Raw genomic sequence first — 27,623 nt, forward strand, 5'->3', positions numbered from 1 at the left:
TATATATAATTGTTATATATATATATATTATATGATATATTAATATATATTATTGAAATTATGTTTAGATATAAATATTAAAAAGCATTTATATTTTTATATATAAAAAATTTTTATATGATTTTAAACAATGAATGATTGGATTTGTTTTAAAAAATGAATCGAATCGAACAAAACAATTGCTATTTATAAGTTTGTTACATTTTTGGTTTGGATAGCTTTCGTTATAATAGACTCTCATAACTTTCAATAGAAGCAGCAAGTATTTTCGGACTCACCCATTCGTCAATTTAATATGTTGGTATAGGGAGATGATTCGATCGATTCAGTCCCTTGGAAAGTTCAGCTATTGAACAAGTCTGACTAACTATAGCAAACGATGCTTGCCAAGGGATCATAATAAAGCTGGAAAAACAACTTTTCTTAATTGAATTCTAATTTGCAATTATTTATATCTTTTAAAAAAAAATCTACATAAAGTTATTAAAGATGTAATAATTAAATTGTTTGTATGAATATCTAAAATAATAAATTATGCGATATTTTATTGATAACCATTAGCAACATTTGCATTATCAATATTTATTGGAAAATAAATTTTAAAGTACTATTATAAAAATGTACAAAGTATATGAAATATATTTTCAATATGAATATTGAAAACATATAAGAAATTAATGTTCAAAAAGAAAAAATTTTCAATAAAATTATCACTTTATTAGAAATAATAAAAAATGAATGAGATCATCTGAAAAATTTATATATCATATTTTATAAGGATCGTTATTATACATTTTATTATTGATAAACAAAAATTGTATTATTTACAACTTTTAGTTACATTTTTGTAATGAACACATTCATAATGAATGTTATATATACGAGTATTTTCACATGTTTTTCAAATATTTAAAAAGTTATTGAATCAATTTTAAAAATTTTTATTATGATTTTTTTCGATTGTGATTACCATTGGTATAATTTAGATATAGTGAAAATTGTTTAGTATCATTTAAAATGGGAATAACATTGGAAATAAAAAAAATAATAAATAGGAGAAAGTACGATAGAAATTTTGTACTAAATAAAAGTATTACTTACTCTATTTCTTTTAAAATTGATATCATAAATAATTCTAATATATTATGGTTTTTCTTTTCGATTGTTCGCATCTTTTTTCTTCATAAAAAAATAAAAAAAAAGTATTCAATGCGCACACATTTTTTTTCGTGAAATAAGATGAATTTGCGTGATTCATGTATATTTTTATTCTTGTTTATAAATTTTCTAGGTCGTTTTGAATTAACTCGTGATAATATTTATAGCATTTAATATTTGATTTTGAGAATGTTGGTTTTTAAAATTCGATATGAATCGATACCAATAATACATGTAGGGAATTAATTTTTTAAAATTAATTTTTATTATTTAATAGAATTCATTCAAAGTTTTCCTTTTAGCTTATTAGATATTAGATATAACTGCTAAAGTTAATATTTCTAATAATATGTTAGAAATATTAAAAATTTTTAAAACATTAATATCAATTGGAAAAATATCTGGTTATATATAAAAGAATTATTTATATTATAATGTTGATAGTTTATTTTTATTTTTTGATGAAATAGAATAACAGTTATTCCGTTTATAAGAATCTTACTTCCGGTAAACAGTATAAGATATAAGTTATCAAATAAATAAACGATGATTGATGTTAATTATGGAAAAACATATTTATATAAAATATAGATCATGTGTATCAATGAAATTTATATACACATTTGTAAGATAGTAATCATTTGATTATCTTTCTATTGATATACAAAGCATTCCAATCGTTATTTGTTCAACTTTTACAATCATGTTTACTTTTATAACAATACGGTATTGTTACTGTCATAAGTAGCATCAATAAAAATGGATTACATTAATTATATGACTAATGATCTAATATCTATCTTTAACATATTGAACACATCACGAAAAATAAATCATTTGCATTTTTCAAATATTTTTCTATCTTTTCTTACTTGCGTAAGTGATGACGTCATCATATACGGGGTCATTTGTGCGTAAAGGGGATCCACATCATTTAAGTACGCATTTAAAGGGCGGAAGCATGGTTGCAAAGCGAAATAGTCCATATATGAGCTGCGCGAGCAATAATTTTTATACGTTTTAAAATATTTATTCTTGATTAAAGATATGTATACAAATTATAATTTATTGATATAAGAGAAGATATTTTGTCTATGAAGTATTAAACACATCAAGTTATTAGATATGATTTATCTCTCGAATTGAGATTAAGATTGTTATTTTATTTTTATTTTTACTACGTTATTATGAAAAGTGAATCATCTAATAATAAAGTTTAAAAAAATATTCTAGTTTAAAAAAATATTTTTAGTAATACTATAGTTTAAAAAAAATTAGAATATCGATGAGAAACGGATTAACTCTTTCATTAGTTTATCGATTGTCATGTAGTTGCTTAATTATTGAACCATTCATATTGAAAATCTAAAATGATGAAAAGAAAGAACAATTATGATTGATTTTATTATATTAAATTGACAAAAATACATGTAAATATAAATTATATTTAAATGTGATGTCTTCTAATTCATGGTCTTCATTGAAAAGAGGATACTAAGAGGAATAAAAATGAAATGAATTATTTTTATTGCATTAAAAATGAATATTTAAAAAATTAATTAGATATCTAATATAATAATAATATAATAATTAGATATCTAATATAATTAATAAGAAGGGAAATTAAAGATCATTTTCCATTTCATATTATAATCATATATATATTTATAAATTGTACAAGTTCATTAGCCCGAAGTATATAAATATTTGCAAAATTGTTCAAAAGAAAAAGATGAAAGAAACAGAAACAGGGTTAATGGAAACGGAATTGCTGTTGTATTCAAAAAGAGCGTGACAAAAAGTGGATGGCATGAAAAAGAACAAAGAAAAGCTAAATGACATTCAACTTTTCAATAATTTTTAACATTTAACATAATTTTAAAAAATGCATTTTAATCGTTATTTAATTTTATAATGTTATATGTTTCAAAAAATTTTTTTGCAATTATTATTATTATTTTTTTTTTTTTTTACAAATATAAATAGCAAAAGTGACCAGTGAAGAATTTTCATAAGAATTCCATCACTTGATGAAATACTTATTTGACAAAATTTCGAATCATTCGAGATGTGCCCTTTGTGTTCATGGATAATAGTTGTTATACAGGATCTCACGCGTGTAACATACCCTCGAATCAATACTTTCTGCACTATAGGGGCACATCTAACGTTTAATGCTCGTTTTTCGTTACCCTCTTCGGCTATAATCTTTCTTTCTTCCTGCCTTTCATCTTTGCTGATGTATTGTGCATGCATTTGTAACTATACTTTTGTAGCTTGATCTTCTCATCATGGTAGACATGTTACCATGTTTATTGTAATTTATTATATATTACAATAATTGATAATAAATATTATATTACTTTGTATTATTATAAGATTAATAATATAAAGTAGCCATTATTGATTGATTAAATTTCTGTAATATTATGTATCATTTATAAAAAAAATTAATTACATCACTTATGCACTATGCATAACGAATTTTTTTGCATTCTATTCTAAAAAGATTAATTTTAATTAAAATTAAAATAATTATTTGTTTTTCCTATTTTATTAAAATATTTTATTAAAAATAAAATACATTATTTAAAAATAGGAATTATTTGATAAGAATATATTTAATATTTTTATAATGTTTCTTTTTAAAATTGTTTATTTAGTTATCTAAAAAAATCAAAAAAAGATAAGTGTTATTTTGTTATTCAATAACGTAATATTTATGAGAGAAGTTTTAATAAGATTTTGAACAATTACCTGAGAAACAGTTGCCGCTTTTTGAACTTGCATAACGAGTGAAATAAGTAAACTTTTTAAGAAAGTGTTACATGTACCATCCACTGAAGAGTTAAACAAAGCGAAGTGGTTTTACTTTCCCTCTTTTAGACGAATTTTGTTCCTTTTGCTTTCTTGTTTTTTTCTTCATTTTGCAATTTTTTTTTAGGTAAAAATGAATAAATAATTAAGTGTCTTAATTTTTCACTGCCTAAAACCATTTAATTAATTGTTTCATTGATCAATTAATTGTTTTTTTTTCTATATATAAAAATATGTTTATTATACATACTATAAAAATATGTTTTCTTTGAATTATTGTTATATTCATAATAATTTTTTAACTTGTTTACAATAATATTGCGGTTTATACATGGTTGTAACAGAATCTTTGGTTTTCTCATTTGGTTCTATATTTATTAGTGAAATTAGATATCTATGTCATATTATTATGAATAATTAATGATGCGTATTTAACTTATTTTTTTTAATGAAGTATTATACAAGTTTAATATCAAATATTATTATATCGATCACGAGATATTACGTTCTTAATTATTGTATATATAAAACCTTATGTAAGCTAATCACAAAATTTTTTTTTAAATTTTATAATAGTATTTAATTAATTAATTTAATTAATTTTAACAATAGAATTTTATTATTCATTTATGATAAAAATTTTTGAATATTTTATAGCATATATTTATTAATTTTTCCCAATCAAAACAGAATGGTTTAAAAAAGTTGTAATAAAATTTCTCTGTATTATCAAATTATTTATTTAAAAATTTTATTAAAAAAGTTTTAAATCTTAACAAATTTAAGGAAAGTAAGAAATCATATAGAATTTTATACAATCATTGAAATGTATAATAATAAACTGTTATATTGATTGGAATTAAAGTCAAAGATGAAAGCAAGAATATTAATCAAAGTAATTTTCTTTTTTTTCTCGACAATAATTAAGTTATACGACTTCATCCGTGACGATTGTGCCAGAAACACAAGCGAAATTCCTTCACTTTTCCATATTTGATTATAAACATTTTACAAATAATATTTTTATGAATAGTCAAAATAGGATTTCGCCATTCGAACAATAATAGAAAATATCGTAACGATAATAATATAATATAAAAATATTTCTTTTCATAAAAAATATTTAAATAATTAATAATTTAATAAAAATCAAAGATTCTTTAATTATTTTCACATATATAAAAAATTTAAAAATATTAAAAATATTAGAGTTTTAAAAATCATATTAGAAATTGCAAAAAAAAAAATAAAAAAATAATCTTGGAAAAAATTTTCAGGATTTTTTATAAAAAAAAAAAAGAAAAAGAATGAATAAAAAGAAATTTTTCTCATGCAAGAATAGCAATTCGTCCTGATAAAATCGAAAGAAATTTCGTGCATGTTCGAGGACACCGGCAGCACCCATCGTTTAACTAAGCAATCGCTATACAATTTTCTTCGGTCAATTAAGCTCACTGACGACAGAAGTGCATAACGTGCGATGTACATCGTATAGAAAACGCGTAGGTGCTTTCTCTTCCAGCCAGGAATTGTATTAACTGTAATCTAAGCGATAGCACAGTAATGTAACACCTCTTGAACGATGACAAAAGTCCCTCTTTAGCCCTGGGAAAGAGGGAACGCCACTTAAGGTAATATTTGATTTCCTTTTTATTCATCAACGTTTCTTAAGGCATTGGTGATGGCTAAGCATTGTGTAACGTTTTTTCTATTGTTTAACCATCGACCTATTTTTTTACTTTTTACTTTTATTTTCTCCTATTTAGGTAATATAATTTTCGCGATAATTAACACGAATTTATTTTCTTAATCTTGCAGCAATATACACTTGTAGAAAACATTAGTGTTATCATTATTCTAACTATTAGATATGGATGTATTTCTTAATTTTTCTATTTTCTTCGGAATTTTTTTCTAAGTTCTTTTTCTATATTTCTGAATAATATAGAAAATTTGGAATAATATAAATAGAAATATGCTAGAACTTGTGATATACATAATCTATAACAAAATCGAAATATGCCGAAAATGAAAGACATAAAAATCAGATTATTTTATAATATAAGCATAAAAATAAAATATTAAAAATTTTTAATATTTATTACAATTTTCTGTCAATAAGACATACATACTTTATTGAATTAATAAAAAAATGAATAAAATAAAATAATTTATATTAATATATCTTAAATATATGAATATCTTTCATATCCATCATGAGTGCTATGTCAGTATTTAAAATAATGGAAGAATTCTATCAATCATCGATGTTTCGATTGAAACAAAAAAGAAGGAAAAAAGAAGAAAGAAATATTCATCGAAACACAGTTTGAACACGGTGATTGCCAAATTGCACGGTCTATTGAATTATCGTCGTTATTTTGTTCACGGAATTTCCAAGCGGAGATTAGTCCGTAGAACAGTTGATAGTGGCAATTAAAATCACCGAGTGGACTTAATCTTTGGCTGGTTCCTCGAATCGGTAAATGTGATCGTCTGATTACCCCAAGCAATATTACTCTATTACATTGTAAAGAAAATTGAAATTATCATTTTGATAAAGATAAATTGGAATCGAACGATCTTGTTAAGAAATTTTGTAATTTTTAATAGTAATTATATCTCCACATTTTTTTATTATAATTATAATATAGTGATAGAAATCAATATGTTTATATATATATATATATAAAATAATGAATATTTGGTGATGAAGTACCCTTACATATTACATGTCGAAAACTTATAATATTTATGTATTCCAATAACGGTGATTTTTTAATAATCTATTCTATGTTACCTATTGCATTGAATTGAATTGAAACGAGGTATATTTTATCTTTGAGAACTTGTGTAATTAACACGAAACTATTAATTTTCATAAATTTATATATGTAATAGAACTCTATTTATTAGAACGAAATTTTCGTTAATATCTAATTAATTGAACTTTTGTTAATTTAATTCACATATCTAACTTTGAATTTCTATTATTTGAAAAAAGATTTATATGAGAAAAATTAATGAATTGCTATTATGAACTTCAATTATATATAAGGATAAATTTTATTATCAATATTAAATTTCCAAATGTATAATGATTGAAAATATAATGATGAAATTATCAATAAATACTTTAGGAAAACACATCTTTTTGTATATTACATATACAATTATAATAAAGATACAAAAATATTCAAATTTTGTGTTAATCTGTTAATTTAATTTAACACAAATACTTCCATTGATCATGAATTATGTTGTATAATCAAATTTTTACTTAACGAATCCATACACACACATATATATTGCCATCTCTTTGGATGACTATTCGATCATGAACGATTAACCCTGCACAAGGGTGCCGTTGTATTCGTGGTACACGAAACAACTGGAACATCGCCAAGACTTTTAACAGACTCATTCAGGTCGAGCTGCTCTGAAATATGTACCACGTTCAATAACAAGTTGTCGACGTTGCCATAGTGAGATTTTAATTTTTTTCAGAAAAGAAAGAAGGCTCTGTATGTCTCTTTTCTTTCTTTTTCTTTTTTTCTTCATCTATTACTCGTTTTAGAAGTTGTAAGTTGCAAGTTAAGGTATACTTAAACTATTTTGGACTTAGAACAATAGACAAACCAAGCCAACTGGACTAAATTCCTGTAAAAACTCTTTTTTAAACTTGGAATCTTTTTTTTTCTTTCTTTTTTTCACTCTATATATGTTTGTATGTTTTTTTTCTTGAAATGTGTGTGCATGTCACTTTTCTAGTAAGAAAAGTTTGACCGACTTGAACGTTTCTCTTACAATGAGAAATTTGGACTAGTTACTCCGTTGTAATGATACTTCCTTGAAGAGATTTTCTTTCAAGTAGTTGGATTAAAAGTGTTAAAGGAATTTGAAAATATTGTATTGAAAATGTAGATGTTAAAGATTAAAAATATAATTAAAAATATATAATTGATTACAAAAATAATGATAACTTATTGTTGAAATTTGTTTTTATAAAATTAATTTTATACATATACCTTTTTCAATAAATTATTCATACATTGATCTAAAGTGTATAATTTAATAAAAAAATTCTACGAAGAGATTTTAAAGAGTGTTCAAAAAATTCAAATATAAATTTAAATCCCTTGTCTTTATTCGAAGATTAATTAAGAAGACTTTTATACATATGTATATGACACAAAGAACGCGTTTAAGTATTTGGTTAAAAGGTCACGGTCTCACTCAACGTTAACAAGTATTACTCATCATTTACTAAGCGTGTTGTGATTATAAATATCTAAGTTCACAAAGATAATGCATTTAATTTTTACACTAGCTAATAAAAAAATTTTTATAATATTCAATAAAATAATGATAAAATTAAGATTTTTTTCTTAAAAACTATAACTATAATTGCGTATATATATTATACATTAATAATTGTAAATATTTTCTGTTTCAGGTGATTCTTTACAATGTACACCTCTAGACCGAGCATATAAAAGTAAAGTATTGGGACACTATCCAGATTCTGTTCCATGGAACCCTTTCGACGAACACGCTGTCTGCATGGTATACTAAATTTTATTTTTTTATAAATTATGATTGTTTTAATGATATATCTTTTTAATCTGTCATCTTTTTAATATCTTACAATAATTTTAAATTAAATTTCTCACTCTCTCTCTTTCTCTTTTTTTCTCTTCTCTTTTAAATTTGAGTAAAATATATAAAACAATAAATACAAGAGGAAAATTAGCAAAAACTTTTTTACAATATAATATATTTTGAAGTATATTAAATCTAGATTCTATATATAAATCATTATATATAAATTTATTGCTATATAACTATAAATTTAGATCATTTGTTGAAACAGTTTGCCAAAAGTATATTGTAATACATTCATTCATATATCAAATTTACATATTATTACTCGATAATCTTATTTGACTTAATTTCAAATTTTGTAGGCGGCAAATTTAAAAGCACTTACCATATATTAAAGTCAATTCTTTCTAAAGTAGTTTCTTTTGAATAACACTAACAAATGAATACAGGAAAAGAAAGAGATACTTTCCAACAAGTTTTAATAGAATTACTGGGACGTAAAATTAAAAGTGCAATATACTCGACATAAGTTACATGCGGTAAACTGGGTCCACACTGTTCGCGATCACTGACGTTGTATACATAGGTTAGCGCGTCCCAGTTGCGGATAGCAAAAAAAAAAAAAAAAAAGAGAGAGAGAGAGAGAAAGAAAAAATGATGGAAAGAGCGGTAACAGAAATGAAAAGGCGTTGTGTGCAACGGGTGTTCATAAGATACTCAATCTTACAGCTCTGTCTACCGAGTGGCCTGAAATTTCGAACACAGAAACATTCGGTGGAACCAACGTTCCATTCATTCGTGCTCACGAAAGAGGACGGACACAGAACTTACGGGTTCAGCCTTGTCTTCTATGAAGAGTGCAGAAATCGAAAGATATGTGCAGCTATGCAAACCCTTCAAGCGATGCACATCACGGAACTTAGCAGCGGCCAAAACGGTACACCACCAACGTGAGTTCTTTGCGTTGCTTATTTTTCCGAATATAGTTAATCCTATTACGATTGAGAATAATTATAGAATCATGCAATCATTCTTTCTTCATATTTTATATTTACAAAATGTGAAAGCAATTGTAATTTTCAGATATAATAGTAATAGAGATTTGAAAAAAAATTTGCAATTTTATATCAGATAGGATAATTGAAAAATTTTATCGATAATTAAGATAAGATACAGAATTAAGATAAAAGATTTAGACAGATATATATATAATATTTTGTATAACTTTTAAATGCTAAATGTATAATCTAGAGATGTAATTACAAGTTCTTTTATTGGAAATAATTCTGTCCGAATAATCGAACAGGCATTATTATTATTGATTTATTGGACTACATAGTATTATCTTCTTTATACATGTAATCGTCGTCCTATTTCAGTTTTTCCTTTCTGTTCTATTCTGTAATACCTACTTGAATAGTTGTTGCAAACGATAAATAATTTTACTTTATAATATCTTTATAAGACATGATATTTTTATCTGAAACTTATCGTAGAAGATAAATTCAAATGATATTAATATGATACAGATAAAAGAAAAACATAATTTTATTAAATAAAGAATTTATAATCTTGGAAAGTTGTGTAATTTGCTAAAGTAGTTCAATTTTGAATTTTAAGTTGGACATATTCATCGAAATTAGGGATTAAACGAATAATTTTCGATATAACTTTCTTCGAATACTCTATATTATTTCAAGATGATTAATTCAACGAAAAAAATTTAATTTGAAATTTTATGAAAATTAATAAAAAGAATATGCGTGAAAATTTAATACATGTAAATGCGTTTGCAGGGCAAGGAAAGGCCAGGACGGACATAACACGCGATCGTTGCCACGGCATTTCAAGCTATCAGCACATTCACCAAGTGCTGCGTTAGGCTACTACGACTCCACCAAAGACAAGTTGCTAGTGACTAAATCGATATCCTTGCTATGCCAGCAACCTTACCTTCATGCCGCGAAAACGTTCCTCACTAATCTCTACAAGTAAGTAAAGATCTAGATTACCATCTTATAATGTTCCAGCATTTTTACCTGGTTTAATAATATAAAAGATCCTTGATAAAGAATTTTCTTGAAAGAAGTATTTTAAAGTAGTATCTACTTTTCAATTAAATTTTTAAATTGAAAATTTTAACTTTTGAGTAAATTTTTTCAAAATTTAAATTTATATATTATAGTTTTTATATATATAATTAGTTTTAAACATTTAATTATCAATTATTTTAAAATAATTTTAAGATGAAATTTAAATTGAAATATTTCTTAAGATGTCAAAGATGCTATTTTAGAATTATAATTTTTTAACTATTTTAGCTTTTTTTTTTTTCTTCAAAATTAATCAAATATTTAATTTTTGTAGATGTGTTCCTAGACATCCAGGACCTGGTCTTAGTTTAGAATCCTATGTGTACAATCTGTTGTACAATGTGCCGGTACCATTGCCTGGAAAGTCGTTAAAGTTCTTCGTTCCCAACGATGAACCAGCTAAATCGCCTTTAGAGCTGGTTATCCATCAACCGACGCCATCGCAAGAGTTACCGATGTTAGATTATCCTCTGAAAGATATGTTCACATGGCTTGGCGCGGACTGCGTGATCCAATTATTCACGTGCGTCCTATTAGAGAATCAAGTTTTACTCAGGAGTTCGGATTTTCACAAGCTGATGGTGGTATCTGAGTGCATAACGGCGCTTCTATTCCCATTTTCCTGGCAACATGTGTACGTGCCGATATTGCCTGCCAGCCTATATCATTTCTTGGACGCACCAGTACCGTTTATAATGGGTTTACACGCGCAAAGTGAGGGTGGTGTATTGAAAATTGCCAGCGAAGTAAGTATTTAGCACTTCCTAACAATTCCGAAATTTTCATCATTTTGTGATATATGAATTTTAAAATTAAGTAAAAAATCAAATTTCTCTCATTAAAAAAAATCAGAATTGTTAATGTTTAATTGAAATAGAAATTTTAATTCTATTTCAGTTAAACATTAATAATAACATTAACAATAAACATTAACAATAAATCATTATATATATGACCTTTTTGATTTTTTAATCCAAGTTAAGAGAAAAAAAAAAGCATCTAATTTATTTGAATTTGATTATATTATTTATTATTAAAATTTTGTTTTTTAATTACAGGCGAATCTTTGTTATGTAGATATAGATAAGCAAAGTAGCCAATTTCCAGAAGAATTACCTGTATTTCCTTATAAAATGCAATTTATTGACGAGATTAGAACTCTCTTAAACAAGTACAAAGTACCACTCACGGGAAAGTAAGTAAAAAATGTTTTTTTTTTTTCTAATACTTGTTTTCTTGAGCTTTTTAATATTGAAATATTTTTTCAGGACTGATAATATGGTCATAAATCATTATAATGGTGACATCATGACTAGTAGTCTGACACTTCCTGGTTCTGGATTTCATCTTCCTCGCAGAAAACATTCTTTACATGATGTTTTAGATTGGGATCGACCGGAACCAACAGCACAATCAGACACTTTACAAAGGATAGTAGATATTGTTAAAAGAACGGGTAAAGATTTTTTATTTTTCAATTATAAATTTTATTTAAATTTATATAAATCTTTTATTTATATTTTATATTTTTCTAAAAAAATAAAAATTGTTAATAAATATATTAATAATAAAAAACTTAAATAAATTAACAATTTTTATAATATAAATATAGCATATTTAATTGCAGAAAATCAATAGTATTATTATTTTTATTTATTATTAATTTTTTTTAGGAGTAAATGTAGAAGATATTGATTCAATGGAAGACAACGTGAAAGAACGAGTACTTTCGCCTCAAGAAGAATATCAAGAGACGCTTATGTTTAATAACGCTATTAGGGAAATTTTTTTGAACCGTTTTGTACAGATTTTTTCTAGTTACGAGCATTTTGTTATTCAGCCAAGTCAAGTATGAAACAATTTTTTGTATATGATTTATCTTTTGCAATAAGTCTGTATTTGAAAAAAGAAAATCGATTGTTATAGGATAAAGATGAATGGTTGAATAATAGGGATAGTATGCATGTTTTTGATAAAGCTACATTTTTATCCGATCAACCCACGCAGCATTTACCATTTTTATCAAGATTTTTAGAAACGCAAATGTTTGCATCTCTTGTTGATAGCAAAGTTATGTCAACATGGAGTGAGCTTGATTTTAACATACGAGTTTTTGATCAAAGAATTTCTTTTTTAAGGTAAAAAAATAAATATTTTTTATATTATTTAAATATTTCATATCTAAATAATTTAATTTAAACAATTTTTTTAATTATAGAAAAAAAATTGGGGAAGGTATTATACGATCTACACGCTATGAATCTTGTACAAGTATCGAAGAATCACAAAAAATATTGGAACAAAGATTAACAAATGTTGATTTTGAAACAAATCCACCTACTGAAATTCTTCCTCATAGAGCAGCATATTTCCGAAGTTTTCCTTTATTAGATAGTGTTGCTTTAAATAAAGAACCAGCTCAAAGGTAAATATTTGATTTATAAATACATTTTTAAGTATTATTAATTATAAGCTATTAACTTAAAAAAAACATTAACATTTATTATTTTATTTCCTGCTTCATGCGTAGCATACTTCGGTAAGAATATATATCTCAAATTGTAACATTACATTTTAAAAATAAATCATTATTCCAGTTTTGTTAATTAAATTTTATTTTTTATTTCAAAAATATATATTTTGTAATTTATATTTCAATTATTGATTTTAATTTTCTATTTATAATAGTAGTCGAAGAGGTCAAACTCAATGGAAATATAAAATGAAGTCCATAGAATCAAATGGAAAGAATCAGGTACCTCAAGAAACTCAATCACCTCGACCTCAAACTAAATTATCCGCGGATATGAGTCCAGCATTAATAGCACAAGCAAATTGGACATTTGTTGAAAAATTGCTCAAGGTATATTTACAAAAAAATAAAAATAACGTAAATTTATTATTAAAAAATAATATCAACATTTTTCTTATTTAAAGGATTGTAAATCAAAAACAAAAAGAATGTTGGTTGAAAAAATGGGTTCTGAAGCGGTTGCATTAGGTCATGGAGGTGAATCTTTATCGGATGTCGAAGAAAATACATTAGTCGCTAGTCTCTGTGATCTTTTAGAACGAGTTTGGAGTCATGGATTACAAAATAAACAGGGGAAAAGTGCTCTTTGGTCGCATCTTACCATGTATCAAGCATTAAAAGTAGAAGAATGTAACGATCCGAATAAACCTCTAGATTCTAACTTTCTTTGTCCTGGTAAGTTAAAATTAATTGTTATATTTTATTAAGATTTCTTTATACAGTCTTATTCTATTATGGAAAATATATTCACTAAACTTCATAACATTTGGAAATGCAGCGTTATCGTGGTGCGTGGAGCGGAAGCGATTCGATTGTACGTGTCTTATTTTATTTCAAATAAAGTGTTAAAAGTAGAGATAGTTTCTCATACGTAGATACTCTGCACTGTATTAGTTGTAAGTGACACATTATTTATAAATAATTATTTATTTGATTCTATATGTTTTCGCTAATATTGCATATATTATATCAGCGATATGTTTGGCTATTATTTTCTAAATTATTGATTCTATCGACAATCATGTTTGAAGTATATTATTTTATTATTATAAAATATAATTTAAAACAATATATAAAATTTATATATAAAAACAATTTTTTATATGATGAAATTAAATTATTTATATTTTTATTAGGTTTATTTTTTTGTTTATTTATTTAAACTTATTCAATTAATTTTATTTATATAAAAAAAAATTTGTTCATTAGATTTTTTTTTATTAAATATATTATATACAACTCAAAAATGAATAAAATATCAAAGTGCCAAACTATTGATATTGATATAAATTAATAACATATCTTTTTAATATTATAATAAAATAGAAAACAATTCTATTTAATTAAGAAATATTATCTTTTGAATTGTGATTTTGTTTAAAATATGCAATAATTCTTTTCAGTTATTTTTCTTCAATTTTTATTTCTGTTTTATTTTTCTGTGTTGTAAATAGCCAAGAAATCACCAAATAAATTTTTTGGATTACCGGAGCGTTTAATTTCATCCTTAAAGGGCAAAAATATTTTTGAAATTGCTTCTTATATCAAGGAGAATTTTAATGGTAAGCCGCGTAATGTTGGCTTGCCAATTAAATATATTCCAAATATGCCAAATAATAATATTCAATTAGATTTTTCTAACATATATTATTTTTATATTTATATTTAATAATCATCGTAAATGTCAATAAATCGCATGATTTGATTGATATTTTAAATGGTATAAAAAAATTTTTAATAGATATTCATACATACAAATTTTATAGATATGAATGTTATTTATTTTTTTTTTTGATTTGTTTATTAATGATATGTGATTGAAAAATAAAATTTGTATAATTAGCATGGAAATTGTAATTGCAAATTGGCAACAAATAATCAAAAATTAAAATAAATTTTTTATTTAAAATGCTTAAAGTTCAGTTTTATTTTGTCTTTGTCTAAAGCATGGAATTATATGCATGTACTGTTTGAAATATTTTTATAATAGTATAAATTTATTATTTTATCTATCTAAAATTATTGTTTATTGGATTTTGTTAACAGTAACAGATCTACCGAATTTGGCATTAGAGATCGATTCACCAACACGAGGCACGGATAAGCATAAATCCCCTGGAGACAAAAAAGTCGGTCCTGAACAACTTTCTTTACTTTTTGATATTCGAAATGTACAAGCAATGACTGATATTAAAACGCATATTGGATATGCCAGAGCCTGGGTTCGATTAGCACTTGAAAAAAAATTTCTTTCTCGCCATTTGAGAACCTTATTATCAGATAATAGATTGTTAAGGTAAATTGTGAGCTTATTTATATGTATAATCTATACGTTTATTATAATATTAAGAAATTGATTAGTTTAGTTTATATATAAATAAAAATTTTAGCAATATTGTAAATATATTGTAATATATGCAAATGGAATTATATTGTTATATATCTTTTTATTTTTGAAAGATATATATATTATTGTTTTATTTTTAGAAGTCAATATAAACGTTCAGCATTTTTGCGTTGTGAAGAAGAGAAGGAACAATTCTTATATCATCTTTTAACATTAAACGCAGTTGATTATTTTTGTTTTACAAATAATTATCCAACTACAAAATTACCATACAGGGTCGTTATATTTCCTAGTCGAAAAGCTAGCGCAGCTACTACTTCAGCAAATAGCTGGATTGCTATTTCTGGCACACTTTGTGAAACAAATCCAGTTCCAATACCAAAGGGTGCATTGGAATTTGTATTTCATGTATGTGTTCTTATGCATTAATAATTTATGCATAATTAAGCACTATATTGCAAATAAATAATTTTATAATTTTTATTTTAGCATAAAAATTTGGGTGTGCTTTCCACATTACGTATAGGACATGACAATACCGGTCTTTCACCTAAATGGATGGTAGAATACGTCGTAATAAGAAATGAAGTTACAGGACATACATTTAAATTTCCTTGTGGTAGATGGCTTGGAAAAGGTATTGATGATGGATCTACTGAAAGATTATTAGTAGGCGCTCTGGTACCACGTAATATTGAAGAATTGGTTGAGTCATGTTCAACACCACCAAGATGTAGATCTCCTAGCATACCTAGACGTCCTATATTATCTCAAGTTGAATTGCAACATATGTTGGGTAAATATCAATAAAATATTATTCTAATTCAAGTAGAAATATTTATCTCATATCAATTTAAAATATAATTAATTATATATACATAATATATTACAATAAATTTATTATAACATATAAAGTATAAGAAACATCAAAAGTAAAGTATAAGAAAATTATAAATTATAATAAAAATGTTAAAAATTTATATAATTTTATAGGAGAATCTGTAAATGCAATTGTCAAATTTCATTATAGAAGAGAATGTCAAGATGGTTCTTTAACTGCTCTACTTTGTGGAGAAGGTGGTCTTGTACCATCATTAGAACAAATATTTTTATTTGGATTTAAAAATCAAAGGATATTTGGGAAAAACTTTTATGTTTGGGATTATCTCTGTACGTTGTTATTTTCTATTATTTTTAAAATATTAAAAATAATTTATTAAAAATATTATAAAACTTTTGATTATGAAATGAATAAAATAATGAACTTTTTCATCTATTTTAGTACGTGTAAAAGAAAATTTTGAAATTTCTTTGTTGGAACAAATGGACGAATATTCACAGAGACTTAATAGAGATAGACGAATTCATGCAGAAAATAATCAAAGATTTGCAACTTTAAGATGTTATTGTCATCTAATTGATCAAATTAATATGTTTAGTCAGACTCTTGGTAAAGATGGAAAATTTCAATTATTTATATGTTTAGCAGCGAGGTAAATTATAATTTTAATAACTTAATGTCGGATACATTTCTATAAATTTAATTCTTACTTTTTTTAATTTAGAGAGCAGCTTCTTCATTCTATGCTTCGACCAATGAGCGAAGCACGTTCTACTGCGGATATGTATGAAGAAACTTCTTTTTTAAGAAATTCTACATTATTAAATTTCCTCATTCATATTCTTGAACCTCTAAGTGAATTTCATATTGTTCTTGAAAAGAGTTTAACTCATGGAATTTCTAGTATATGTTAATTTATCATAAACATTCCAATAATTAGGTAAGTTTATATGCTTAATTTAATATTATGGATTTTAGATTAAAAATTAATCTTTTTTTAAATAATTAAGATAGCTTCAAATTCATTATGATTTTTATAGGATATATTTCTTTGAAATGGCACAATTTACAAAATTCTAAATAATGCAAGGTGAAAAGAGATAAATGTTACGATATTGAAGAAATGAGGAACTTTCTAAAACATTATTATTAAGAATGTAAGAGAAATTTAATAATGCAAATGAAGACTGTTATGCTGATGTAAAATAGTCGTTTTTTAGATGATAAAATTGTTTGACAGAAAGTTGATATATAAGTGATAATGGAAACAAAGATTTTGTCCTGCTCTGAAAGTTGATAATATTAATAACAGTAAGAGTTCAGTGCAAAGATAAATAATTTAATAATTTCGCCCATCTTGCCGTAGTTACTTGGTAGAGAAGCTAGATAACAATAAGTTTGTTGAAACTGACTTATCGCGTACCAAAGATGTGATCCTATTAGTTATTACTATTAGTATTATCATCATCATAAATATCTAGATTTCTTTTAGTTTTTTTATAGTTTTTGTGAGTAGAATATTTAAAATATTTAAAAGCGTGCACACAATATATATCACAATAACTAATATTTTGTTTGACAGAATAAGTATTAATTTTATACGTTCTATTATTTATTATTTTAATCAAAATGATTAATAAAAAATAATTTCATCAACAAATATTAGAATAAAAAATAGTTGAATGTTTTTGTTTTAAATTTTTTACAATCTTTTATTTTATTATTATAATCTTTTTAACATAAAATAATTGATCATGAAAAATGATCAGTTTAAAATTTTTTCCAATTTCAATATGTTGTTCATATATATTTGTGGACAGACACGCTCTTATAGTTGTTTAATACTCTGTCTATTTTATTATTAAAACAAATCGAAAATTTTTATTTTTCATAATTTTTAATTCAATATAAATTTTAAACTAATAAACAACAAAAATTTTGAAATTTTTTTTAGAATAAAATAATTATCTATTTAATTTTTAGTGTTAACGCAATTTATATTTCATTGCTTATAAAATTAAACTAGTTAAAATTGAAAATGAAAAATATAATATACTAAGAGAAACATTTATGAGCATATTTGAAAAAAATGGACCAAACGATTTAATCATTTACTCCAAGTTTCGAAGCGATGCAATTAATTTTTATTGCATAAAATACATTGCAGCTGATTGTTCTTCGAATTTTTAATGTAGATAACTAAAATAGACAAATTACTGTACTAATTTAAATAATTTTACTGCTAGAATTTGTCAAATGATATATCTTAGATAAGAATCATTTTTTCATATTATTAATCAATGTATGACTGTTCATTCTTTGTAAGACACGTGTGAATAATTAGATTTATTTATAAAAAATATTTTTATTATAATTCATATATTTCAATTTCAGAATTTTAAATTTTATTTTCATATTTTAGATTTAAAGACATCCTTTAATTTTAAATATTTTTTTATTAAAATGATAAAGTATATAAAATTTTAAATTCAAGACATAAAATATTCACACGTGTTCATCATGTCTTTCTTGACATTCATGACATTCATGACAATGATATTAATAAATAACTTACTGCGAATCTCTCGCAACTGTGGCCAAATTTAAAAATTTACAATATCGTCTTTATAATATAGATTCATGGATATAGATTTCTAATTTGTATTAACACATTGCTTATTAAGTAAGACTTATCTTCTGATTTATTTTTTAAGACTAAATTTTTATACTCATGTTCATTTATTATTATATTTTAATTTTTTCAAATATGAGATATTATAATTTCTATTTTTTTAATTATAAAATATAAATTTATTAATATATGTTACATGAAAATTTTATATGTATTTATCTTAGAATTGTATTATAATATATTTTAATAAAAAATATCTAATAGAAAGCAATGTATTAATACCTAAATATATGAAAGAAAATAAGAGAAATACATAATTTGTTAATTATATATCATTAGTTGTTTCACAATCGGTGAAAGTTTATTAAGATTCATTTGTTAATTAACATTATATATTATTATATGTTGTTGATAAAAATAATGAAATACTCGTATAATGATCTGATTAGATTATTTTTTTTAGAATTTTTAAGAAAAAATTAAATGATTATAATTGAAATTCTGTTTTATTTTTAAACAATTTATTATATATTTTGTCATATTAATAATGATTTGTCTTTATATAAAACAAAAAATTATATTTTAAATAATCATAAAATGTGTATTGTGATTGTTTGTTAGACTGAAGAATAATTTTGTATTTTATGTTATTTTATGCTTTAGGGCATGCCTGTATTGTCATGTTAAAGTATTGTCATGTAATTTTAATCTTTTTATAATTTTTATCTTGTATGTATAATGTTTATATATTATTAGTAAAAATTTATAATTATAATGCCATAAATCTTTTATTCAAATATTAGAAAAATTATATATTATTCGCAAAAATTTATAATATATATTATTTTTTATTTGTATAAATTTGTTGATAGAAAGCTTATAAATTATGGAATAATATTATAAACACTTTAACATGACATCAGTGTGCATCTATTCATAATACTCAAACAAATAGTTTATAAGTCTTAATTTAAAATTGAAAGTCATGTCCATTTATTCGATTTATACCTGATCGTTTCTCGGGTAATTGAAAAAATCAAGTTCTTTACCAAGTTTGTATATAAATGAAAGATTACAAAGCTTGATGTAACGTATAGAATCTTTTACAAGACAACTATCGTATGATATAATTGTATATATATGAATTGTAAACAAAATACTATAACATTGTACAGTAGAATAAAGGATTATTAAAATGAAAGAATTTTATTTATATTTTATAATTATACATATAAATTAAATATAAATATAAAAAGTATGTAATAAGACAAAAATAAAGATAAAAGTAAGAATTGATCATTAATACCATTTTTAGTCTTTTTAATACTCAAGAGATGGCGATAATAATCAATTCCTACTCTATTTCTATCTTTCTTTTATTATTTGCTTTCTTTATCTATATTTGTGTTGGCACTCTAAAGATGGCGCTAATTGTTGAATTTTCATCCTATCTCTATCTTTCTTTTATTATTTTCTTTCTTTGTCTATATTTGTATTGGCATTCTGAAGATGGCGCTAATTGTTGAATTTTTATCCTATTTCTATCCTTTTCTTATTATTTGCTCTCTTTATATTTGTTTTTGGCGCATCATACAAATGAAGTATGGGATATTATTTGAACACACTTTTATAATTTCAATTTCTTTTCAACAATAATATGTTTTAAATCTTTAATGTAAAAAATATAAATATTACATTCTCGGCTTTACAATATATCAGTAAAATGCAATACTTAATGTATATCTACAAAATAATATATAACAGAATATTGGTTTTATTTCTTATATATAATTTTAAAATTAATTTCAATTCCATTATTAACATTATCATATTATTCTGACTCGAATCAATAACGCTGAGATAATATTATAATGGTATCTTAAGTGTATCTTATGGAAAATGAATCTTAATGAAAAAAATAAAGCAAAAAAATGCATTGATTAAAAATTTAATGTTAATTCTATACATATCTATGCTATAGATGTTTTCAAAGCCGCCAGTTATTTTTTATATGTAAATCCTTAAAAATGAGAATGATTAATATTGAATATTTAAATATAAAAATAGACTGAAATAATTTTTTTATATATAGCATATATAGCATATTTATATATAGCATACATACATTTTTCTATCTTAATAAAATGATAAAGAGAATAAGAAATAAAGAATAAATAAGAAATAAAGAAGACATGTTTTACGACTGTATAAAATACTAATACTTTATTTTTCAATCGCCCGTGCGTTATACTACGCACAATAAGATATGTACAAAGTTTATTGTACCGGCTCTTATCTCGCCTGATACAACTGATCGCGCAATTAACCGATTAAAAATCATATTTTACGTGCTAGGTTTAAAAATTAACGCATAAGTGTGATTTTGAATTTATCTGTTTTCACATTTCTTTTTTTTTTTCATTCTTCTGCACACTTTTTCGCTGCGAGTGAGATTTAAAAAAAAAAAAGCTACACATGCTGTTTCGAGCGGTGTATGCGGTGCCTGAGGTATATCAGTGGTATGTCTATTGCGTTGCTTTGCTTCGAACGAAAAGATTAAGAAAACAACTGATAAAATATACAAAATGGGAAATAATATATTCGATAATAATCGATGCGAGCTCATCGAACGCATACACTATTTTTTTGTTCGTCGAATCTGGCAGTGAATCTTCATTGTAAAGGAAAATTGAGCTTCAATCCTTTCGGTTGAGATACAAAGATACAAAGTATTCGCGGAGCACGATTAAGGTTATGTTGAGATGAACTGCGCATGATCACACGACATGAATAAATTTAAACACTCTATGCTCGCATCGAACGAAAAAAAAAGTTAAAAATTCGGGTCCTCGCATGTTTTGGATTATATATAAAAAAAGAAACAAAAAAAAAAAAAAAAATAAAGAATTGCTATGACTTGCTAGTTATATAAAATTATTTTTTCGTTCGGTGGTGTTAAAAAAAGGAAAAGAGTGTCGCAAGCTCGTCGTGTTCTTACAAAGCTAAAACAGAGGCGGAATAACGGGGTTGTTCGATTGGAACGAGACGCGATTTAGGAACAGGTTCGCAACCTAGGGTCGCGAATTTCCAACGAGTTCTACTTCATTAAACGTGTGATTATTTCATCGATATATCTTTTTTTATTTTTTTATTTATAATATCATTAAATTATTTTTGCATATTTGTAATTATTTATTATTGATTTGCCTTTTTAAAAGATTCGTCCATTGTTTGTATTTTTATAATATCATGTAATAACAAATAGTGTATATAGTAGTGTATAAAATAATTAAAAATTAATACACATATCTATTATAAATGAAAAATTATATATTATAATGAAGAATGTAATTAACGTAAATAAAATAATAATATAAATCAAAATGGAATTGAAAAAAACTCATACAAAACATTAAGGAATGCAAACTTTGAGAAATTAACATATATAAATTCCAAAATATAAGAATTTTAATAAATGAATCTAAATAACTGCAAAGTAAATGATTAAAATAGTATATATAGAGATCTTTACAATTAAATAAAGAGCTTTTCTATAAAAAAAAAAACACTGTCTATAATGCAAATAAATATTCTTACAAATCTTGAATTAAAACAAACAAAAAGGAATTAGAAAACAATATATGTAGATTCAATAGCCATGCATAAAGCCAAATCTGAAATCTATTAAAATTAAAGGCCTTAAAAGAGCATCTCAAAATTAAGTACGATTCTAACAAATAAAGCAAACCAAAAAATTGCAGATAAATTATTTATCGTAAACTTATGATCTATAACATTCAGTTTAATAAAACTGAATTTTAATGTATAATATGAGGAAAAACTATATCATTATAATTATTATTTATCTCCCAAATTTAAATTTCAAATTATTTTTAAAATAATGTATGTTTCATGTACATGAATACATTACACATTAAATACACTAATTAAATTAACTTTTACTAAAAACTTTACTTTTTGAGCATTTCTTTTTATCGAAATAATAAATTTTCAACGGACGACTCATAAAAAGAGGCAAATATTCAAAAAAAGTTTCATCGATTTTCTAATCTTGATCGAACTTATAAGAGAACTCGAGACCCTGCATCAAGGAACTGTCATATCCGGTTTACAATTGTTCGACGTAGTTCCGATGCGTCCCTCCCCCGTCTCTCGACAATGTTCCCATTCTTCCAAGGTACACAATGATACGTGTTTAAAATATACAAATACATATATACACAACACACACACATATATACATATATACATATATTTGTATATATAAAATACATAACGTGTAATATATATACAAATATATAAATATATATATATATATACATACATATATACTATAGGTGCGTGTACAGAGAACGCATTATCGTACGCTAGTAGTACAAGTATGAAAAAGATCAGCCATGTGTACATTAGCTTGAATCATTCGTTTTCTTCTTTCTTTCACTTTTATATTATTCGATCTCTCTCTACGTTGTACTAAGATTTGGTTATTTGAAGAGTATATTACTAACTAAGTTTCGCTTCGTGGCACAGGGATTTTTCTCCCATTTATCGTATTTTCTCTTTATTTTTTTTTTTTTTTTTCTTATTTCTTAGTTGGAATGCGCGGATTTATTCTCTCGAGCGCAGTCGAAATCGCATATATATAAAACTTCTTCCATTCTTCTTCTCTTTTCTTGTTTCTTTCCGTTTGACTTTGTTTTATTTTAACAATCTAAAGAAGAATTCACATTCTTCAAACTCTTCGTCTTTCTTTTTTTATTCTAATAGACGCACTTTAAGTACTAACGAATTCGTGGATTTTTTATTTTTTTGATTTTTTATTTTGTTTTTTTTTTTATTTTTTTTTACTTTTTTCAAAGTGAACGCTGGCCTCAACTACTGTCGTCTGAACGCATATTTTTTGAAATCAGAGATTGGAATTTATATTATTTTTCTATTTTTGTTGTTTTAGTTGCATTGGAAAATTCTACTTTAATTACTTGGCAATCTATATGTACATATAGCATAGTAGATTAGTAGGAATAATTTAAATATTTGTTGTTTTTATAAATGTTATAAAAGAAGATGATAATAACGATATATGTTGGATGAACGATAGTAGTTGAGGTTTTATTCTTCTGGTGCTGTGGATTTGTGCGATTAAAATTGTTTTATATATATAAAATTGTTATATATATTTTTCTTTCGTGATTTGGAGTTAAAAATTTGGTTTGAATATTATATTATGGTAAGGGATAATTTATTTACAAAGATCTAAATTTGAAAATTTCGTTTTAATTGGTCTAATTTTAAGAATTTTTATGTATTTAAGTGACAATTGATGACTTTATAAAATACACAGATATGAATATCAAATTTTATTGAATTTTTATCTTTTATTTTTATCTATCTTGTCCTAATCATTAATTGAGACTTGTTGCATCTTCCGATTTTGTACTTTTAATATTTTATCCAAATATACTTGTTTAAAAAATTTAAGAAACATTATAATACAAATGAAATTTTATAAAATCTCATATTTCGCGGTTTCATGCACTTCTAACAAACCCACAGAATAAAAATCACAGCACCAAAATGGTTTAATTATTAAACAATTTCTAAATATCCTGTTGTCTGTCTACTTATAATTAAACTCTCCAATTTCTCTTTATCAATTCTATCATTCTGCCACATTACTTGCCGCTTTATCTTACACGGACTACGTGTTACCTCTTAATCATACGCCTCGTATAGCTTACCTACATATATACAGCCGCGGTTCAAGAGGAAAAATATCTATGTAGAGCAGTGGTTTTGATCACATAAAGTGGTACAAATTAAAACTGATTTAGTTCAACTAAGAGTTATTCTTTTATTAAATTCTTTCAATAAAAACTCATGATTAATTTTGTTGCAAAAAAATTTTAAATTTATCTAATAGACAGTAATTTTTATTAACATTAAATTTAATGATATTATTAATATTATGATATTAATGATATTATGAATAATAATATTCTTTATTTAATTCTCTGAATATTAATTTTAATAATTATTATTATTATATTGAAATGAAAGATTCCATTATCTTTTAGTAGTTTGCTAAAAATAAACAATTTTAACTTTAATAAGTTTAATGCAAACAAGCTCAAGATTAATATAAAATATGTTTTAATAATAATGCTTTTTTTGTTATTATACACAAGATATAGAAAATATTTTTGAAGTTTTGAGAAGCTAATAATAACTTCAACAAAAATTTGAATAATGCTATATCAAATGCAAAATCATTCAAGTTGTCCATTATTCGATTATCATCAATTAAATCAAATTAAATAATATGCTTCTGTCATTAAAAAATTAAAAAACAGATTTAAAAAGTGCCACTTATAAATGAAATATGTGAAATACAAATTTATAAATTTAATTTTTAAATTTGGTAATTATCTATAAATCTTCAATTTCAAAACCACCTCTGTACATTGTAAAAACTTTTCTTCGCTTTTTATTTTTTTTGCCTATGAAAAATTCAACATACATGACGTACAATTCACACATTCACATACTGTGCATCAGACGTTGTTCACAGATGCATCATGGGCCGGCACAACCGATCTTAGGAACCGAGTGGAATAAGCGACAGATTGCGCCATAGCCCCCAAAAGGAAATTTGAATATAAACATATAACGTAACATAAATGTAAAAGAACAAAAGGGAACTATTTTTCTATCATAAAAATGCTTCCCTGTTTCTTTCAAATCTCTCTATAATAACTCGCACAAGCAGTCAGTGTTTTTTCTTTTCATTTTCTTTCATTATCGCCCACACATACATACGCACGCACACATCTCGTGTATATATAATGTGTACATATATATATATATATATATATAATAACTTTCCTCGTATGTATAGCTATGTACAAAACACTAAGTGACTCGATATGACTATGTGCATTTTTCTCCTTAATTTCTGGTTTTCTTCTCTTATCTTTTTTTTTAGTCCGGCGGATGAGGATTAAAATCGCGTTTCCTCCTATTTTTCATTGTTCTTTAGTTTTTTTTTATTTTTATTTTTTTTATTTTTTTTTGAAAAGTTTTTTAAAAAATTTTTTTAGTTTTTTATATTTTTTTTTTTTTTTTTTTTTTTTTTTTTTTTTTTTTTTTTTTTTTTTTTTTTTTGATACATAAAATTGGCGTAGTAGCTTCGTCGTTCTGCTACTAAAAATTAAGTGTACAATTCTATTACGAAATAGATGCATGAAGCGTATTGCATTGTCTTCCCTTAACGGCATGTTTACCGATCTCTCCTTTCTTTTAACTATTTCTAATCTCTTTTAGGTTTTCCTTAACCCTTTTTAAATCAATTTTTCAAGTTTTTAATATCTTTGCTATTTTTAAGTTTCTTTCGAAGATGCTTTTAAAATAATTTATTTTTTCTTTTTTTTTTTTTTTTTTTTTTTTTTTTTTTTTTTTTTTTTTTTTTTTAAANACTTTTTTTTTTAAGAAGTACTTTTCTTCTTCTTTTGCTTGTTTTAGATTTAAACATTGATTTTTGAATCATATATAATTTAAATTTTTTTTATAATATTTATTGATCAGTTATTAATTCTTTGTAAATCAAATTTTCTTTCCATTTTTTCTATATAAATTAATAATAAATTGAATTGATCAAAAGTTGAAATTATATAAATGTTTCGAGAATAAACGAAAACATTGTTATATGCTTCAATTTTTTTTTTTTTTTTAATTATTTCGCTTATCATTTGATACTCAAATACATTTTCTTCTACAGAAAGAAAGATCTAACTAAAAAGAGGTAATAACTTGTCCAATTAAAACTGTCCAATCAATACTTAAAGAAAAAAATAAATAAATTCGATTTTTTCATATTTAGCATCTTCGATCAATAAATTTTCACAATGCCGATAGGAGGGTATTGTTTGTTTACAAAAAAAGAAAAAGTAGAATAAAAAAAAAAAAAATAATAATAATAATAATAATAATAAAAGAAAAAAGGTTTCAGGAAATTATAGATCATGATTCGAGACGGACAAATAATCTATGTCAATGAAATGAGAACAAAACTGATCCCAATGTCTCGAATGATCAAATGCGCACAAATCTTCGCAAATAAAAACGCGTATAATTAAATAACAAAGTGGATCCATTAAAAGCTTGGACCCTCGTGTTCGTCATTCGATTCTCTACATATACATATATATGTACATATATATATATATATACACATACATATACATATACATATACATATATATATAAAAGATTCTGCACGCGGAATTACGATTGGGACGATACTCGGTATGGATCGTTGCTCGATCCTTGAGTAAAAACTAACAGCTATCGGATAGCTTTATCTATACAGATCGGTTAAAACTCGTATATTTCGCTTTTTTGCATCTGATTTTGCAATGATTTTGCAATGAACTCTCACGAATCGAGCACGTGAAAAATAATCTTCCATCGTTCAAAAATCGGCCACTAAATGGCGATAAATTAATCCTCCGAATAAAACACACTACAGAAGGATTTGATTCAAAAAAAAAAAAAAATTGTCTCTAATCCCTCGATGTTCC

The 27,623-nt window shown here is 24.4% G+C and overlaps 1 protein-coding gene across 7 annotated transcripts in view; it reads left to right on the forward strand.

Moving 5' to 3' along the window:
• Positions 1-17,862, forward strand: part of LOC102675444 (DENN domain-containing protein 5A) — a 22,879-nt gene extending 5,017 nt beyond the window's left edge. The window contains exons 1-22 of one of the 7 annotated variants that reach the window (XM_031509144.1): positions 5,302-5,606; positions 8,432-8,541; positions 9,310-9,530; positions 10,377-10,571; positions 10,948-11,419; positions 11,732-11,868; positions 11,942-12,129; positions 12,347-12,522; positions 12,600-12,811; positions 12,892-13,098; positions 13,204-13,212; positions 13,362-13,536; positions 13,611-13,881; positions 13,985-14,020; positions 14,661-14,768; positions 15,253-15,502; positions 15,694-15,961; positions 16,043-16,349; positions 16,547-16,723; positions 16,836-17,046; positions 17,119-17,334; positions 17,435-17,862. In XM_031509144.1, the coding sequence (XP_031365004.1) occupies positions 8,539-8,541; positions 9,310-9,530; positions 10,377-10,571; positions 10,948-11,419; positions 11,732-11,868; positions 11,942-12,129; positions 12,347-12,522; positions 12,600-12,811; positions 12,892-13,098; positions 13,204-13,212; positions 13,362-13,536; positions 13,611-13,881; positions 13,985-14,020; positions 14,661-14,768; positions 15,253-15,502; positions 15,694-15,961; positions 16,043-16,349; positions 16,547-16,723; positions 16,836-17,046; positions 17,119-17,308 (3,813 nt within the window). In that variant the 5' untranslated portion in view covers positions 5,302-5,606; positions 8,432-8,538 and the 3' untranslated portion in view covers positions 17,309-17,334; positions 17,435-17,862. Of the gene's footprint in view, positions 1-5,301; positions 5,607-8,186; positions 8,191-8,431; positions 8,542-9,309; positions 9,531-10,376; positions 10,572-10,947; positions 11,420-11,731; positions 11,869-11,941; positions 12,130-12,346; positions 12,523-12,599; positions 12,812-12,891; positions 13,099-13,203; positions 13,213-13,361; positions 13,537-13,610; positions 13,882-13,984; positions 14,021-14,660; positions 14,769-15,252; positions 15,503-15,693; positions 15,962-16,042; positions 16,350-16,546; positions 16,724-16,835; positions 17,047-17,118; positions 17,335-17,434 lie in introns of those variants that run through there. The other 6 variants (XM_031509145.1, XM_031509142.1, XM_006612900.2 and 3 more) reach the window with 6 other exon arrangements.
• Positions 17,863-27,623: the final 9,761 nt, after the last annotated feature.

Source organism: Apis dorsata, unplaced genomic scaffold, assembly GCF_000469605.1.
Source record: "Apis dorsata unplaced genomic scaffold, Apis dorsata 1.3 scaffold_129, whole genome shotgun sequence".
NCBI lineage: Eukaryota > Metazoa > Arthropoda > Insecta > Hymenoptera > Apidae > Apis > Apis dorsata.